Source organism: Sus scrofa, chromosome 8 (genome assembly GCF_000003025.6).
Source record: "Sus scrofa isolate TJ Tabasco breed Duroc chromosome 8, Sscrofa11.1, whole genome shotgun sequence".
Taxonomy (NCBI): Eukaryota; Metazoa; Chordata; class Mammalia; order Artiodactyla; family Suidae; genus Sus; species Sus scrofa.
In genome coordinates, this window is record NC_010450.4 from 11,303,167 (window position 1) to 11,319,696 (window position 16,530).

At 49.2% G+C, this 16,530-nt stretch overlaps 1 protein-coding gene across 14 annotated transcripts in view; it reads right to left on the bottom strand.

Annotated features, from left to right (window-relative positions):
• PROM1 (prominin 1) overlaps positions 1 to 16,530 on the bottom strand; it is a 115,784-nt gene that overhangs the window by 87,508 nt on the left and 11,746 nt on the right. For 4 of the 14 annotated variants that reach the window (XM_013978543.2, XM_013978534.2, XM_013978545.2 and 1 more), the window contains exons 1-2: positions 13,302 to 13,527; positions 6,318 to 6,706 (exon numbers count right to left, since the gene is read on the bottom strand). In XM_013978543.2, the coding sequence (XP_013833997.1) occupies positions 6,318 to 6,537 (220 nt within the window). In that variant the 5' untranslated portion in view covers positions 6,538 to 6,706; positions 13,302 to 13,527. Of the gene's footprint in view, positions 1 to 6,317; positions 6,713 to 10,383; positions 10,520 to 13,301; positions 13,529 to 13,789; positions 14,054 to 14,114; positions 14,265 to 16,530 lie in introns of those variants that run through there. The other 10 variants (XM_013978537.2, XM_021101027.1, XM_013978548.2 and 7 more) reach the window with 7 other exon arrangements.

Genomic DNA, 16,530 nt, shown 5'->3' on the forward strand with positions numbered 1-16,530 from the left:
GGTGTGACAAAAACATCAACAGCTGATGAAACCAGGGAAAGGAAAGAGAGGTGACCAAGCCACATGTTTACAAAGAAAGCAGGATGCCAGGTAATATACTCGAAATATTATCATCTGTGGAGAAAAGACTACAGACACGTTTGCTTCCATAAGTAGGAAACAGATCGGAAAAGACACAGACCCACAAACGCACACACAAAACCTGACAACAAAAGCAGCCTGTAAAAGAGGCCTGTTGGATGGCTGAGAATCAGGAATGGGACAGAAGCTTCACACTGCAAACCCTTTTGTACTTTTAGGGTTTGAGCAATAGTAATTATCTGTCACCCATTCAAGAAATTAGTATTTTTTTTAGTTCAATGAAATGAAAGTGGAAAATACCAGTAATTTAAGTGAAAATAGGCAAAGCCTAGACCACATAGTTCTTCGAAAAATAGAAACACAAATGGACCAAAGGATGTGACTCCCTAGTGGTTAAAGATACACAAATTAAAACATCGTGTTTTCTCTATAACATGTCAGATTGACCAGATAAGAAGTCTTAATAACCAGGGTTGGGAGTTCCCGTTGTGGCTCAGCAGAAACAAATCTGACTAGCATCCAGGAGGACGCAGGTTCAATCCCTGGCCACGCTCAGTGAGTTAAGCATCCAGCGTTGCTGCGAGCTGTGGTGAAGGCCGGCAGCTACAACTCCGATTCAACCCCTACCCTGGGACCCTCCATATGCCAAGGGTATGGCCCTAAAAAACAAAACAAAACAAAACAAAACAAAAATAACCAGGGTTGGAAAAAGTGTGGGGAAGGAAGCATTTTCATGTACTAATACTGGGAATACAAATTGGTATTCAAATTAGAGAACAATTTGGTAACATCGGGCAAAATTTTAAATGCACGCACCCCAGTATATATGCCACAATAATACCTTTCCCACGGATTCGTCCTATTGGTTGTCCCTGCCCAGCTATGCAGGATACACATTCAAGAGCGGTGTTTGTAGCAGAGTTAGAAATAGCAGATAACTGGAAAGTCAGACGTCCACTGCCTTGTCTAAGCAATGGACCACTGCGGAGCAGTTGCAAGGATGAGAAATGAGACCTACACACCACTGCTCTGGGAACAGGATAAACACAATGTTTCTTATAAAAGGCGACATGGCACAGCTCAAATGACACAGCTCAAACGAACGAGTAGAATCCATGGGTTTCAACATGGAGAGAAACCAAAAACCTACCAGTGAGTTTTTTTTTTTTTTTTTTAAAGCAGACACAACATAATATTCACACACAAAGCAACCCTCTTTCCATACACAGCAAGTGCATAAAAACATGCCCCGAGAGGACACAGGTTTCTGTGGAGAAGGGAGGCAGGAGGGAAAGAGGGTTGAGGACAGTGTATAACGGGGATTCCGATTCTGCCAGTGATGTTTTCTCTTTATGTATGTATGTTTGTTTGTTTGTTTATTTGAGGGCCACACCTGCGGCACATGGAAGTTCCCAGGCCAGGGGTCGAATTAGAGTTACAGCTGCCAGCCTATACCACAGCCACAGCAATACGGGATCCGAGCCGCATGTGCGACCCACACCACAGCTCAAAACCGGAAAAGGCACTGCTCACCATCCACGTCAGATAACCTTCGGGAAGGCGTGTTTTCATGTGCAGTAAAAAGACCACAGTAACTTGTGATCTTTTTAAAAGCACTAGGTAAGATGTAGAATATAGGAGATATAACTAATCCTGGACACGGGGTTCTCCATCTGCCACCAGCTAATGTTTTGTTTTGTTTTGTTTTGTCTTTTTAGGGCCGCACCCACAGTATATGGAGGTTCCCAGGCTAGGGGTCGAACTGGAGCTGCAGCCACCAGCCTGCACCACAGCCACAGAAACGCGGGATCCAAGCCACATCTTCCACCTACACCATAGCTCACAGAAACCCTGGATCCCTGACCTACTGAGCACAGCCAGGGAGCGAACCTGCGTCCTCATGGGTACTGGTCAGGTTTGTTACTGCTGAGCCGCAACAGAAACTCCTGCCACTGACCAGCTGTGTGCTTTGAACGTGGGATCTTGTCCTGACCTGGGTTTTCCCATCCGTAAAGGGGGCTGTGATACATGGAAATAAGACCACCGTCCACCACCATCATCTGCCTCCCAAAACTGTTGGGAAGTTCAAATGAGTTGGGACTTTGCCCAGCATCCCCTACAGCAGATCCTGGGGACGACAGGAAAGAACAGAGTAAACAAGAGTCTGTGAGGAGTTCCCATCATGGCTCAGTGGTTAACGAATCCGACTAGGAACCATGAGGTTGTGGGTTCGATCCCTGGCCTTGCTCAGTGGGTTAAGGATCCAGCGTTGCTGTGAGTGGTGGTGTAGGTCGCAGACGCGGCCCGGATCTCGTATTGCTGTGGCTCTGGTGTAGGCCGGTGGCTACAGCTCCCATTCGACCCCCAACCTGGGAACCTCCATATGCTGTGGGATCAGCCCAAGAAATGGCAAAAAGACCAAAAAAAAAAAAAAAGAGTCTGTGAGATTCAGGTATTTTGTGGGAGTACAGACTACTCAGCAAACTAGCACTGCATCCAAGTCCTGGCTTCCAGGACTGGGTGGGACTTGCTGGGGAGACTCAGCCCACGAGACGTAAGGGCTACGAGAACCGCTTCTGCTTCTGACAAGGTAACTCCTTATAGCATGTTCCTGAGGAAGCAGCAACTCCTGGGGAGTTCCCAGTTGGCACAATGGATAAGAACCCGACTACAGCGGCTAGGGTCACTAGGGGTATGGGTTCCACCCGAGCCGGGCACAGTGGGTTAAAGGCTCCAGTGTTGCTGCAGCTGCAGCGTGGGGTGCAACTATAGTTTGGATTCAATCCCTGGCCCAGGAACTTCCATATATACAGGTGCGGCCATAACATTCAGAAAAAAAATTTAGAAAAGAGATCCCTCCTGGAGACACCTTTTTTTTTTTGGTACATCCCTCCCAACACCAATTCTGGCATCAAATTTGGTCAATTCTCAAGTAATAGTAACTGCAGCCACGTTTCCTGAGGATTTTTCTCTGTGCCTTTCAGGCATGGTTTTAAACACAGGCTTTTCATGCATCATCTCCTTTAAGCCTCACAGGTAAAACCTTTAGAGGTGGGTATGATTAGTCATATTACATCAATGAGAACCACGGCTCTGAAAGTTTAACACGGCCAAGGTCACCCTGCAGGTAAAAGGGAGGAGCTGGGAGTTAAGTCTTTCGGACAAAAAAACAGATCCTGCCTTCACTTCCCCCACTGCTTTTGCCTCATTCTACGTGAGTCCACCCCTCCCTGTGACCTACCCTACCAGCTGCTGTAGGATCCTTTTCCCCAAACCCAATTCCACTTCCACGCTGGCTCACAGCAGCCCGCAAGGTGCACCACAGGAGGCGGGGCCTTTCGATACTGCTGCTCAGATGAGTGAAACCTTTGCTCATGCTGCCCAAAGGGAAAGGGGAGGGAGGAAGGGAAAATTAGGAGTTTGGGATTAACAGATACACCCTAGTACATGTAAAATAGATAAACAACAAGGACCTACTGTGTAGCAGAGGGAACTCTACTCAATATTTTGTAATAACCTGGAGTTCCCATCGAGGCTCAGAGGTAACAAACCTGACTAGGATCCATGAGAATGCGGGTTCGAGCCCTGGCCTCCCTCAGTGGATTAAGGATCCAGTGTTGCCGACAGCTATGGTATAGCTTGCAGATGTGGCTCAGATCCCGTGTTGCTGTGGCTGTGGTGTAGGCCCGTAGCTGTGACTCCAATTCGACCCCTAGGCTGGGAACTTCCACGTGCCGCAGGTGTGGCCCTAAAAAGCAAAAAAAATAAAATAAAATAAGAAATCTTTTGTTCTAACTTATAATGGAAAAGAAGCTGAAAAAGAATATACATATAACTGAATCAGTACACCTGAAACTGAGAAGACATCGTAAATCAACCACACTGCAATTTTTTCTTAAAAAGCTATATGCCAAAGGTGGCGGCGGGGGGGGGGGGGGGACAAATCATGATTGTCTCATCATGTCCTTTATGTACAAACCACCTAGTGGGCACTTTGAGACTATGATGAAGTCTGGTAACTGGGCGAATGGATATAAATAATGGGACGGTGGAAGAAAGCCAACACTCCAAGACCTCACCTGCTTATTCGATATGAAATCCTCTAAGCAACCTGACAATTTGTTTTTGAAAAGGGTAGGTGCTGGTCTGCTCTGATCCACTTTTGAAACTTTTAGGAATTTACTTCTCCAAAGTAGTAAGTGCTGATGAAAATCAAGGGCCCGGCAAGGCTAAAGCCCTCAGCTCACGTGAGGATTTCAATTCTAGCCTAATTCTAGACTACTGGAGTTGGAAACTTGAGAAAGCCATGGAGACAGGATGTCCTTTAACCTGATCATTTGAAAGAAGACCTTTAGAAAATCCTTGGGAGTTCCCGTCGTGGCGCAGCGGAAACAAATCCAACTAGGAACCATGAGGTTTCAGGTTCGATCTCTGGCCTCACTCAGTGGGTTAAGGATCCGGCGTTGCCGTGAGCTGTGGTGTAGGTCACAGATGCGGCTCGGATCCAGCGTTGCTGTGGCCGTGGTGTAGGCCAGCAGCTGCAGATCCGATTGGACCCCTAGCCTGGGAACCTCCATATGCCCCGGATGTGGCCCTAAAAAAACAAAAGACAAAAAAAAAAATACTGCTTTCCCTTGTGAAATATGTGTGAGGAAGCCTTCCCCTGAAATCTACAGGGAGAAAAATAGAACGACATATGGAAAGAGATTACAGGATTAAAACTAATTACATGATCCGGCCTAGAATGACATGTGGAGACGTCACAATCTTTTTAAAGTCGCTGTAAATTCATAGTAAACAACTGAATTCTATGCCTTTTACAGAAAAAAAAAAAAAAAAACAGAAGTCCAGACTAAAAAACTAGTAGGCACATGTTTACTCAATTGCATTTACAGCAAGAGATATTTATGGAGAATAGTGAACTCATATTCAACATGAATTAATAAAATGCAGTTTATTTTCTACTTCTGTCCTTTGTAATTTCAAATGTAGTCTTTTAACCCGTGATAGAAACAGTAAGCAGTACCTGTCCAGGACTTTTTTCTATGCCAGAAGGGCTCAGAGTGACTTATTTCATTGAACTGAAATTTAACAAAAAATTGAGAACGACACTTCAAACTGTTACACTTGCTTAATCTGAGACAAATGTAAAAAATGCTTTTCAACATTAATGTATAGTAATGATGCCACAAAAGGGATGGACTTGGAGGGTATTACGCTTAGTAAAATAAGTCAGACAGAGAAAAACCAACACTGTATGATGTGCAATCAAAAAAATACAACAAATGAATATAAAGAGGCAGAATAATGAAAATCTATAAACTGCCCACGATACAAACAAGTGCCCAAGTTCACTAAATCCATTCTCTCCATTTCTCCGCCCCGCCCTCCTTGCCCCCCTCTTACACACACACACACACAATCTTCTTATGAACAACAGCTGACCAGCTAAGGAAAATGATAAAGATTACTAGAAATGTTATAATACTTAATAATCAAAGATAGTATCCAAATCTTTATAGTTTAAAGAACAAGCTTATTTAAGCTAGATCTAACATTAAATCAATAAAAATTTAAACTGCCAAACCCTAACAGCAGACACTTCCCATTGAAATTTTCATAATCTCGTTCCTGAAAACACACACACACACACCCGCAGGCTTCCGAGGACAAACGAGCGGCAATGGTAAGGCCAAGGAGTGTGTACACAGAAGAAAGTTCCTGCCTGTCCTCACACCCAAACTCTTACAACTGAAGCAGTTTCCCCAGGAACAGGTGCGGGGTGGGGAGGGGGCTGGCCCTGCCCTAAGCAACGTCAAGACTGCATTTGCCATGAATGGAAGGGAGTCACGTTTATGACTTTAAACAGCCAAGAGAAGTCATTATTAGTCATCCAATGACAGAGAATTTGCATTTTTACCCTGATGGGCACCTTCGGTATGTACTTGAGAATAATTTAATTAATGCTCTACCCACCCTCCCCCCAAAAGAACAAGAAGGACAAAGACCTGGAAAAACAACAAAGTTAGCAGTTTGATCTCATTTCTTCTCATCACCTTCCTGACAACCTGTTGAACTCGGTTTTCTGCTCCCGTGCGATTCGATCACTTGGAATCTCCTACTTTAAAATACGATGACATTCCACGCTGATCGCATGGTCGTGAACAAGGCTGTGGGTGCGCCCATGCGCGTGGGTCTGGAGACAAACCTTAGCTTGGCCCGCAGTGGGCACTTACCTTCAGGGAAAGGGTTGGGCTGCACCAGGTGGAGGAAGACGTGCACGATCTGGAAGAGGATGTTGATGGGTCCAGCTTCATAAGACTCTTCGGTCTCGTACTTCACCGGCGGAAATTCAAATTTCAACCCAACAGACCTGTCTGTGGATGTCAGCGGCCCCTCTGAAACGGTGTCCCCACACAGCCCCAGCAGCAGCAGGAAGCCGAGGACGGGGGCCATGGCTAGTGAGATGCCCCAGTCATGAGGTGGAACTGGGGGCCTCCCGCTTCAGAGCTTCTGGAAGCCTTGGGGGAGACAGCGGTGTGTGTCTGTGCAGAAGAGGCGGGGTGAGGACCGGGTCTGCGGCTGAGAAGGCTCTCCGGGGTGTCGGCAGCTCAAGGCACCATCCCTGGCAGGGAGAGAAGGGGCGGGGGTCACTAAGCGCTGGCAGCTTCCCTGGAGAAGAGGCTGCAAAGCTTTAGAGCAGCCCTCAGCCTAATCCGCTGCGGGGGAGGCAAACAGCGCCTGCTTCCGAGTGCACAGCAGGGAAGCTAGAAGGTTCCAGGCCAGGAACCAGACCCCAAAATACCAGGTAGTGCAGTGAGTGTGCTCACTTAAAAACTGACCTGTATGAAGCACTATATTCCAGATATGTTCTACCTGCTTCACAGAAATGATCCCATTTTACAGATGAGGAAACTGAGGCAAGGAGGATTTCAGCAACGTGCCTGAGGCCACAGCTGATTTAACAGTGGGGCAGAATTCAAACCCAGTAGTGTGCTTTCCAAGCCCAAATTCTAACCAGGTCTCTAAGACGCTCTTCCTACAGAGGCCTCCTTCTCAGTCAGGAAGCAGAGGCCCCCAGCCCTAGACAAGATGCTTGCTTTTTCTCCAGTTCTGGGTTGTTCTCCTCATTTCTGGAGATATGTCTTAGTCCACCTTTTATTCCACTACCGTGCTCCTGGTATTTCGTCTCTCCACTCACCCCCGACCCAAACGAAGAGCATGCTCTCAAGGGCGGGGACCAGACTCTTTAAGGCTGGGTGACACGGGAATCTGTCCAGCACACTCGCCTGGTGGCTCTGACGGGAATCCCTGTCGCAAGTCACCACCTGGATAATTCCGGTCCAGGTGATGAGAGGCAGAGCAGAGGGAGGTTCCCACCACCCCCCACACACACCCCGGGAGAAGGGGGAACGTCAGGAACCTAAAATCATCTACCAACCCAGTGTCTAGTGAGGGCAGCTCGGACCCTGTGCTCTTGCGTTTCTACCCCAGGGTCAGTAAGAGCTCTGAGGATAAACTAAAGCCAAATATCGGCTTTGCTTGTGCGACGACATCAGGCCAGGTGAATCAAAACAAAACCTACCATATACACAATGGAATACGATTCGGCTATAAAAAGAATGAAATAATGCCATTTGCAGCAACGTGGATGGAACTACAGATTGTCAAACTAAGTGAAATAAACCAGACTGAGAAAAACAAATATCAAAGGATAGCATTTATATGTGGCATCTAAAAAAAATATGATGCAAAGGAACTTATTTACAAAACACCACTATATATAAAATAGACAACCAACTAGGACCTACTATATAGCACAGGGAACTAGACTTAATAACTTCTAATAACCTATAATGGAAAAAAATCTAAAAAAGAATATATATGTGTAACAATGACTTTGCTGTACACCTGAAACTAACACAACATCGTAAATCAACTATATTTCAATTAAAAAAATTTAAAAGAGAAATGACATATAAATGTAGTCATACAGTTAAAAAAAAACAACAACAACAAAAAAAAACCAAAAAAGACACCCAGAACCCCCCAGAGCAACTGGGATGCTCTGCCTGTCCTTTCTCTTCTGGGATCAGGAATATTCTGATTTTATTTGTACATTAGATATACACTCACTAACTTTTCTTTTTCTGGCCACACCTGTGGCATATGGAAGTTCCCGGGCGAGGGGTCAAATCGGAGCTGCATGTGCGACCCAAGCCATAGTGCATGGCAACACCGGATCCTTAACCCATTGAGCGAGGCCAGGGATCCAACCTGCATCCTCACTGAGACCATGCCTCGTCCTTAGCCTGCTGAGCCACAACGGGAACTCTCAAATTTCAAACTATAGTCATGTGCTCCTGAAACACAGTGAGAGATGGGGGAGAGGGACCGCCAAGGAAGCGACACGTTGAACAAGGACCAGAGGCCCTACCATCCACATCCTACCCAACCAGAGAGCTCCAGACAAGCAGGAGTAGTCAATATTCACAGTATTCATTCATGAGTTCCCCTGGTGGCCTAGTGGGTTGAGGATCCAGTATTGTTACTGATATGGCGAGGGTGCGACCCCAGGCCCTGGAACGTCCACATGCTGTGAGCTCGCCCCAAAAGAGAAAACCCCACAAAACATAGTATCCATCCTATCTCACATCCGGTCCCCTTAGATACCGCCTCCTCTCCTGAGCCCCCGTCCCCTCCAATCACTGCACAGACCTGCCCATGGAATGACCCCCCACCCTCCCGTTATCAAATCCTGGGCCAGGGATCGCCAGCAGCACTCAGGGCCAACCTCATCGAATCCCAGCTTCCAAGTCTGTCTCATCCACAGACACACCAGGACCCTGGTCGGTGTTTCCAAGAGGCAAAAACCCTGCCAGGCGCAGCCACTGCCAACGACCTGTCCTCGGCTCTAAGTGCTCTAGGCTTTCGCTCGTTCTCCCAGGAATCAGTGGTCCGCTCAGTCTTCAAATCATTTCAGATAAGAACAGATAAGAAGAAGGAAACAAAGCAAGTCAGCTTCCGCGAGGCCTGTCTCTGGATGCCTGTGGCACCGCATGGGGCAGGAGGAAGATGGGGGGGTGATTCAGGTAGAATAGGAGCAGCGAGCGTGCTCCTTCAGGCAGGCAGGTGGGCAGGTACCCACACACCACACACACCACACACGCGCTCACACTGCCACACAACTCACATACACACAACACTCATACACCGAGGAAACATGCCAGGTACATAGACTCCACTTACTGACACACACCACACATATAACCATGCAGAGGCACTCACAAATATCACACACAATTGCACACCACATATACACACACACACACACCACGCTCACATCCTATCTGGTTTTCTGCTAAAGGGCTGTTAGGGGCACAGTAGCCAGAAGGATTAAAGGCTCAGCTGCTGAGAAAGGCTGACTTCCCGGTAATGCCATCAGGTCTCAGCGAGGGACGCAGGGAGATGTCACAAGGCCCACAGGGGAGTTATGCATAACCATTTCCGGGTGCCCTCAGGGAAGAGCAGGGGAAAGGAAACCCCAAAGGCAATGCGAAGATGGGGTGTCCACTAAGGGCAGTACCCGAGGAGCATGACCAGGTTTCTTTACGCCTTTCTTCCGAGTGTACATCCCTCTTAAAGTTCAGAGCCAATTTTAAGAACATATCAAAATCTCACTACCTAGGAAGCACTAGACAATGGATAAACGTCAAGTCCAAAAGGAAGAGGTTTGCATCCCAGTTTTAATCAGTTGTCCTAAAAAAGGTCTGGCCGCCTCCCAATGGAATCACACTGGGTAGAGGGCGCCACCCAGCGAGCAGCTCATGGAACTGCCCGCAGAAAAGCCAGGAAGGCTTCCCCCCAACCAACAGCTACATGAGCACAAAAACGGGATGTTTGTTGACAAGGCAGGTTATCAGATCTCACCTCATCTCTGAATATGTGGCCAGGTAATCTGCATTTTTCCCATCTTCTGCTGCATCTGCAGCACATGGAAGTTCCTAGTTGAATTGGAGCCAGAGCTGCAACCTATGCCACAGCTGCAGCAACACTGGATCCTTAACCCACTATGCTGGGCCAAGGAATCAAACCCAAACCTCCGCAAAGACAAGCCAGATCATTAATGCACTGCAGCACAGCAGAAATTCCTAATCTGCATTTTTAACACGTTCCCCTGGTGACGTGATTCTTAAGACAACTAAGGTTTGAGAGCCAGCACTGTTCTTGTGTTCTGACCTGGCTCATCCATGCCACTTTCCAAAGACACCTCAATCTTCCCCAAAATAACCACAGACCCACCTATGTAAAGCAAAAGCTCCCCAGGCGTCCTTCTTACACTGTGTGGAAGTGATCCAGCCCAACGGCTGTGTGGGGTCTGGGCTTCTTCACCTTCCCTGTGCCCATGGAGCCTGGCACACAGCAGGCACTCAATAAGGACTGCTGAAATCAAATGGCAGTGGGGAGAGGGAAGACCGACATAAATGGTCATGTTTACTTATTTCAAAATTGACCAGGCATTTGTTTAGAAACAGTCTACAGCCTCTGAAAGGGATGCAATGGATCCCTTGCCTCTGTCTCTGCCAGCACAGGCAGCAGGGTGCCTCCTGCCGGGATTCACCCACAGAACAACTGGTCTACCATTCTGAGGCACCATACTTTCAGCTGGGACCCCTGAAATAGCGGGCTTTAGAAACTGCTCCTTCAGGGCCTCTCTCTTCACACAGGCACTAGATTAATCGGTGAGACTGGCTCACCATTTTCTGGCTTACGGGGTGCAGATTCCGGGTTTCCACTCCAAACTCACTGAATTGAAACTGGAAAGGGGACTCAAGGACATGAATTTAAGGCAAAAACCTCACTTGATTCTGAGTCTGTGGTCCGAAGATCTGCACTTCCAGCCACACTGGTTTAAAAGCAAGTATGATGACCACTCGGTTTCATTTCTTCTCTACTTTTTTTTGGATGGCATTTTTGATGTAGATTCTTTTAAAAGAATCTGTGTAAATGTTTTTATCTAGGGTTTATGGGGGGGGCGCAATGGGAGCTGCCCAACTTCTGAGCCCACCTTTGTGAGTCCTGTGGGTGGGAGCCCTGCCTCTCATTGTGAGGCGGGCTGAGGTACCCAAACTGAGCCCAAGCTCAACCAATCAGACGCTTACTCCTGGGCTTGTGCAAAAGACACACTAAAGCAGAGGTGGTATCTCCTTCAGCCTAGCAGTGATGATGGCATGTTGGCAGACACAGTCAGAGTCTCATGATGGGGGCCTGGCCGGCATCCATCAGGAGTCCCCTTGCAGGCCCTGAGTCCCAATCCTCCTGGCTACCCAGCCTTCCTGTCACTTCTCTAAGCCACTCAGAATCCAGTCCTTTTAAATGCTAAAATTGGAGTTGCCATCGTGGCTCAGTGGTTAACAAACCCGACTAGTAACCATGAGGTTGCAGGTTCGATCCCTGGTCTCGCTCAGTGGGTTAAGGATCCAGCATCACCATGAGTTGTGGTGTAGGTCGCAGATGCAGCTGGGATCCCATGTTGCTGTGGTTGTGGTGTAGGCTGGCAGCTACAGCTCCTATTCAACCCCTGGTCTGGGAACCTCATATGCCACCAGTGCGGCCCTAAAAAGACAAAAAGACAAAAAAATAAACAAATAAATAAATAAATGCTAAAATTACCCAGAGTTGGCTTCTGTCATTTGTAGCAAAGCAGCCAGAACCTTCATAAATCTCAGAGCCAGCTCCTGGTCCCTGTAAAACTGAATTCCTTCATATTTTAAGCCTTACTTACCAACAAAACAGGATTTGGTGTTAAAAAAAAAAAATTAAAAAAAGTTTATTTTCAACCTGTCCTTTGATGCACTTTGCTTCACCACACTAGACACACAGAAATAATCCAACCTGGAATTCATAAGGAAGTTCATTTTAAAGAATGATGGGATACATTAAGAAAACTAAACTAAAAGACACTGCGGCAGGAACAAGAGCCCTCCTCTTGAGACAAGCATCTCCAGTCCCAGTGCTGCCTCTGTGACTGCAGTTGTTTACAATCGCCAATGCCTTTCCTTTTTGCTCAGCTGAACAATGGAGTTTCAAACAGCGACAGAGGGCTGGGGATGGAACAGGACAGCAGGTGGCACACACACGTGGTATCAACAGAGCGTCTGTGCCCCCCCCCCATCAGCAATACTCCTCTTCCTCATAGGATCGCCCTGACAGGCAGGTCAATTTCCAGGATATTGAAGGAGGAAACTCACAAATGAGTGAGAAAAGACTAAGTAGTCACTTCACACACACTGAATGGTAGGCGGTAGCCGATATTCAAGTCTTTGATGTCTACAGCAGCTGTTCGATTCTCCTGTGGGTCTATGTTGGGGCGTGGGGAGGGGACGTTCCACGACCTCAACCTCACACCTGCTTTTAAAACGAAGATCAGCCCTGCGCTCCGGAACCGGGGGGAGCAGAGGCAGGAGAAAGGTCAGCCACCGCCGCGGGCTCCAGGCACAACCTGTTGCTCCAGGCGGTGAGTGGCGCCCGCTTCCCCGACCTTTCCCTCCACCCCACCGCCGGGCTGGGCCCCTCCTGCCGTCGCTCCCTCCGTGGCGGTAGCTTCTCCCCGGCTGCGCGACAAAGGATGGGCGGCAGGGCGAGCGCGGGAAGCAAGGAGACTGTTGGAATCCGCTGCCGCCTGGGAGAGGGGGTTGCCCGAGTAACTTGGCGCAGGTTCTTAGTCGCGGCGCAAATCCGAGTGGATGGGGGGGGGGGTCGGCATTCAGCGGGGGGGTTCCTGAGTGATGTGCCCCAAACCGCCGGATCGGATCCCGCACCTCCCTCGGCGCGGGCCTTCAGAGAAACTGACCTCGGGCCCCTGACTCTCCCGCTCCGCGAAGCTCCTCCTCTGTCCACGCTTCCCTTTGTTGTCCTAACGGGCGCCTTACCGGCGGGGTGTGCCTCCACCATACAGTTCTCCATGTGGCAATCGCCGAAGTCCCCGCACTGTGCACCCAAAGCGGACCCCTAGGGGGTGCTTCAAGCCGGAGATGTATGTGCTCCCACATGGGCACGGCCGTGAGGCCTCCCACGGTACCCCCAGAGACCCCCTCCTGTGACTGTCGGTTGCACCTCGTATTCCTTTTAGCAAACCAGAGGAAGGTGACCCCTACTCTGTTCAGCCTGGAAGGGTCAGTGCCCCGCACTCCCATCCCACCCCCCAGCACTCTGCTCACCGCGAAACAGTTCCCAAGCTCAGGATGAACCTTCCCCTCGTCCGCTGCTCTCCCAGAAAGCGAGCCCGAGGCCTCGGGGTCCGGGTCCCGCTCCAGCTCCCACCGCTTGCTCGCTCCTCGTAACGTGGTGAGCCACAGCCGCCAGCTCCCTTTCCATGGGTGGAAAGAAGACCCACCAGGCTGCTTGCAAAGTTTGCGCCTGTTTGCATCCTGCCCGGAACTCCCGCTGGCCCAGCGCCCGGTCCACCCCACAGGCCCTGCAGCCCCGCTGGCTCTGCAGCCCCGCTGGCTCCCCCGCCACTCTCGGGGCTCGTATCACCTGCCGCGGGGCCGGAGAGGGGGTGCGGAGGACTGGGAGGAAAAGGGAGCAGAACGAGCCCCTCTACTCCCCATTCCCTGCCCCCAGCTTTCTGGAAAGGGGTCGCTCTGCCTGTGGGTCGAGGCCGCAGACGCCTCCCGGGCTCCGGGGTGAGGACGCGGCCACTCACCGTGCGCCGGGTCCAGCTCCCTCGCAGCCCTCGCCGCCGCCGCCGCGGCCCCCCTTCCCTCCCAGTCCTGCTCGCCCGGCTCCGGCTCATGAATGATTTATGAGTCGGCTTCTAGGACCACCAGGAAGGCTTCCGGAGAGGCAGCCCCTCTGTCCCGCGCGCTGGCCAGACCCAGGGACGGGGCAGACCCAGAAAGGCGCCAGCCCTGGAGGCGCGCCGGCGGGACCCAGCGTGCCCGCGGGGACCTGTTGCGGCCTCCCCGGCTCCCGGGCGGGGACTTGGGGGTGCGGCCTCGGGAATGCGCTGCTTCCCGAAAGGTACTCACCAGGCACGGAAGAGTTGAGCGCGCGGCCAGGCGTCCGGGGGCACTGGCTCGGTACTTTAGAGAGAGCTAAGTCTGGGATCTGCACGTGCTTCCAGTTGGACCAGTGGTGCAGCTCGGCCACGTCGCCCCCAGGGCACCCACTGGGACCTAGCTTACCCGTGCACGCCCTTCTCGCAGCACCGCGCCTCCTCCACCTCCACGCAGCGGAGCCGTCTTCTAGGAACGCCGCTACTCTCGTCAAAACCTCTCATTCGGAGTTCCCGTCGTGGCGCAGTGGTTAACGAATCCGACTAGGAACCATGAGGTTGCAGGTTCGGTCCCTGCCCTTGCTCAGTGGTTAACGATCCGGCGTTGCCATGAGCTGTGGTGTAGGTTGCAGAGCGGCTCGGATCCCGCGTTGCTGTGGCTCTGGCGTAGGCTGGTGGCTACAGCTCCCATTCGACCCCTAGCCTGGGAACCTCCATATGCCTCGGGAGCGGCCCAAGAAATAGCAAAAAAGACAAAAACAAACAAACAAAAAAATCCTCTCATCCCTCCAGTTCCAATTCAAACCTGCCTCGGTTGACTCCCCCTTGCCGCTCCAGATGCTTCTGTTGCCAGATTCCAAGACTTTTTTTTTTTCCTAATTTATCCAAATAAAACAAAACCCAATCATTTGGTGCTTTGGTGTGTACCAGTCCAAATGCTCGTGGCTGGAACTATGAAATCAGAGAAAAGCAGCCCTGGCTCCCATATATGCACGCAGGCATCCGCTCTCGCTCCCAGCACACTGAGTGCTTTAAATACTGATTTCACATTGGTCTTTTGGCTCTAAGTTGCCGGCTGTCCCCACAGACTGAGTGGTTCGAGACTTCTGCCCAAAGCAACTACTCTTTTCTAACTGTGCTCACCCAAGGTTCATTCATCTCGCGCACTCACTCCCAACTTCCAAGAATACCTGCTGGTAGGAAAAAGAAGACTTAGGGAAGAAAAGCACCTTCAAGACGGTGTCTAGCACATTGGAGGTGCTTAATGTCTGTGATAATATGGATGGATGGATGGATGGAAGGATGGTCAGACAACGAATGATGGAGAGGAATATTAACTTGATAGCTCCTTCACTTAACCCAGGATCTCGCATATGCGGGAAAGAATATCATTTCTGTGATCTGAGGTTTAAATTGATCTTAACTGTGCGTGCTTGACAACAGCAGTAGTGTTGAGAGCTAAAAACAATACTCGCTACCAATTGAGGGACTCTGCCAAAGCTTTATGGGCATTATTTCATGTAATCTTAGCAATAACAACACATAGTATTATCTCCATCTTAAAGATGAGGCTAAAACGATTTCAGTAACTTGCCCAAGGTTGTCGTGCTATTAAGTGAAGCACTGAATTTGAACCCAGATGTGGCCTCCAGGGCCCATGATCATCCGAACACACCTGCGCACTGACAGAAAACGGAAAACCCTCCGGGGCCTGTGCTCCCTCACAGATAATGTAGTGTGGATTGAAATGACCAACCATCTGTCTTCTTGCAGACACTGAATGTTTCAACTGTTTTTATCTTATTTTATAACCCCCCATACCTACTCTGTACGGACTATTGTAGGTGTTTAATAAGTGACTGAATAAATAGTTAACACAGAACATAATATTAAGACATGTTCTCAGTAGCCTTAGGCAGACAGTGACCAAGACCTAATGATTTGCTCCATTAAATTCACCTTGGAGCCCTCATCCTGCAATCCTTCTATTTAGTGCAATTGAATTTCTTTTCTTTGTTTTTTTTAATTGAAGTGTAGTCGATTTAAAATATTATGTTAGTTTCAGTTATTTATTTTTTGCAGATTAGATTCTATTATAGGTTGTTACAAGATATTTACTAGAATTCCCTATGCAAAACAACAGTAAATCCTTGTTGTTTAGCTATTTTATGTATAGCAGCTTGTACCTGTGTTTTGTTTTATTTTTGTTTTTGGGGGTTTTTGTTTTGTTTTGTTTTTTTGTCTTTTTAGGGCTGCACCTACGGCCTATGGACATTCCCAGGCTAGGGGTTGAATCCATCTGTAGCTGCTGGCCTACATCACAGCCATTAGCAACACTGGCTCCAAGCCATGTCTGCGACCTACACCACACAGCTCATGGCAATGCTGGATCCTTAACCCACTGAGCAAGGCCAGGGATCAAACTTGCGTCCACATGGATGCTAGTCGGATTCATTTCCACTGAGCCACGAGGGGAACTCGGCAGTTTGTACCTGTTAATCCCATGCTCCTAATTGGCCCCTCCCCACCTTCGGTAAACATAAGTTTGTTTTCTATGTCTGTGAGTCTGTTTGTTTGGGGTTTTTTTGCTTTTTAAGGCCACACCCACGACATATGGAAGTTCCCAGGCTAGGAGTCCAATCTGAGCTGTAGCTGCTGGCCTAGGCCAC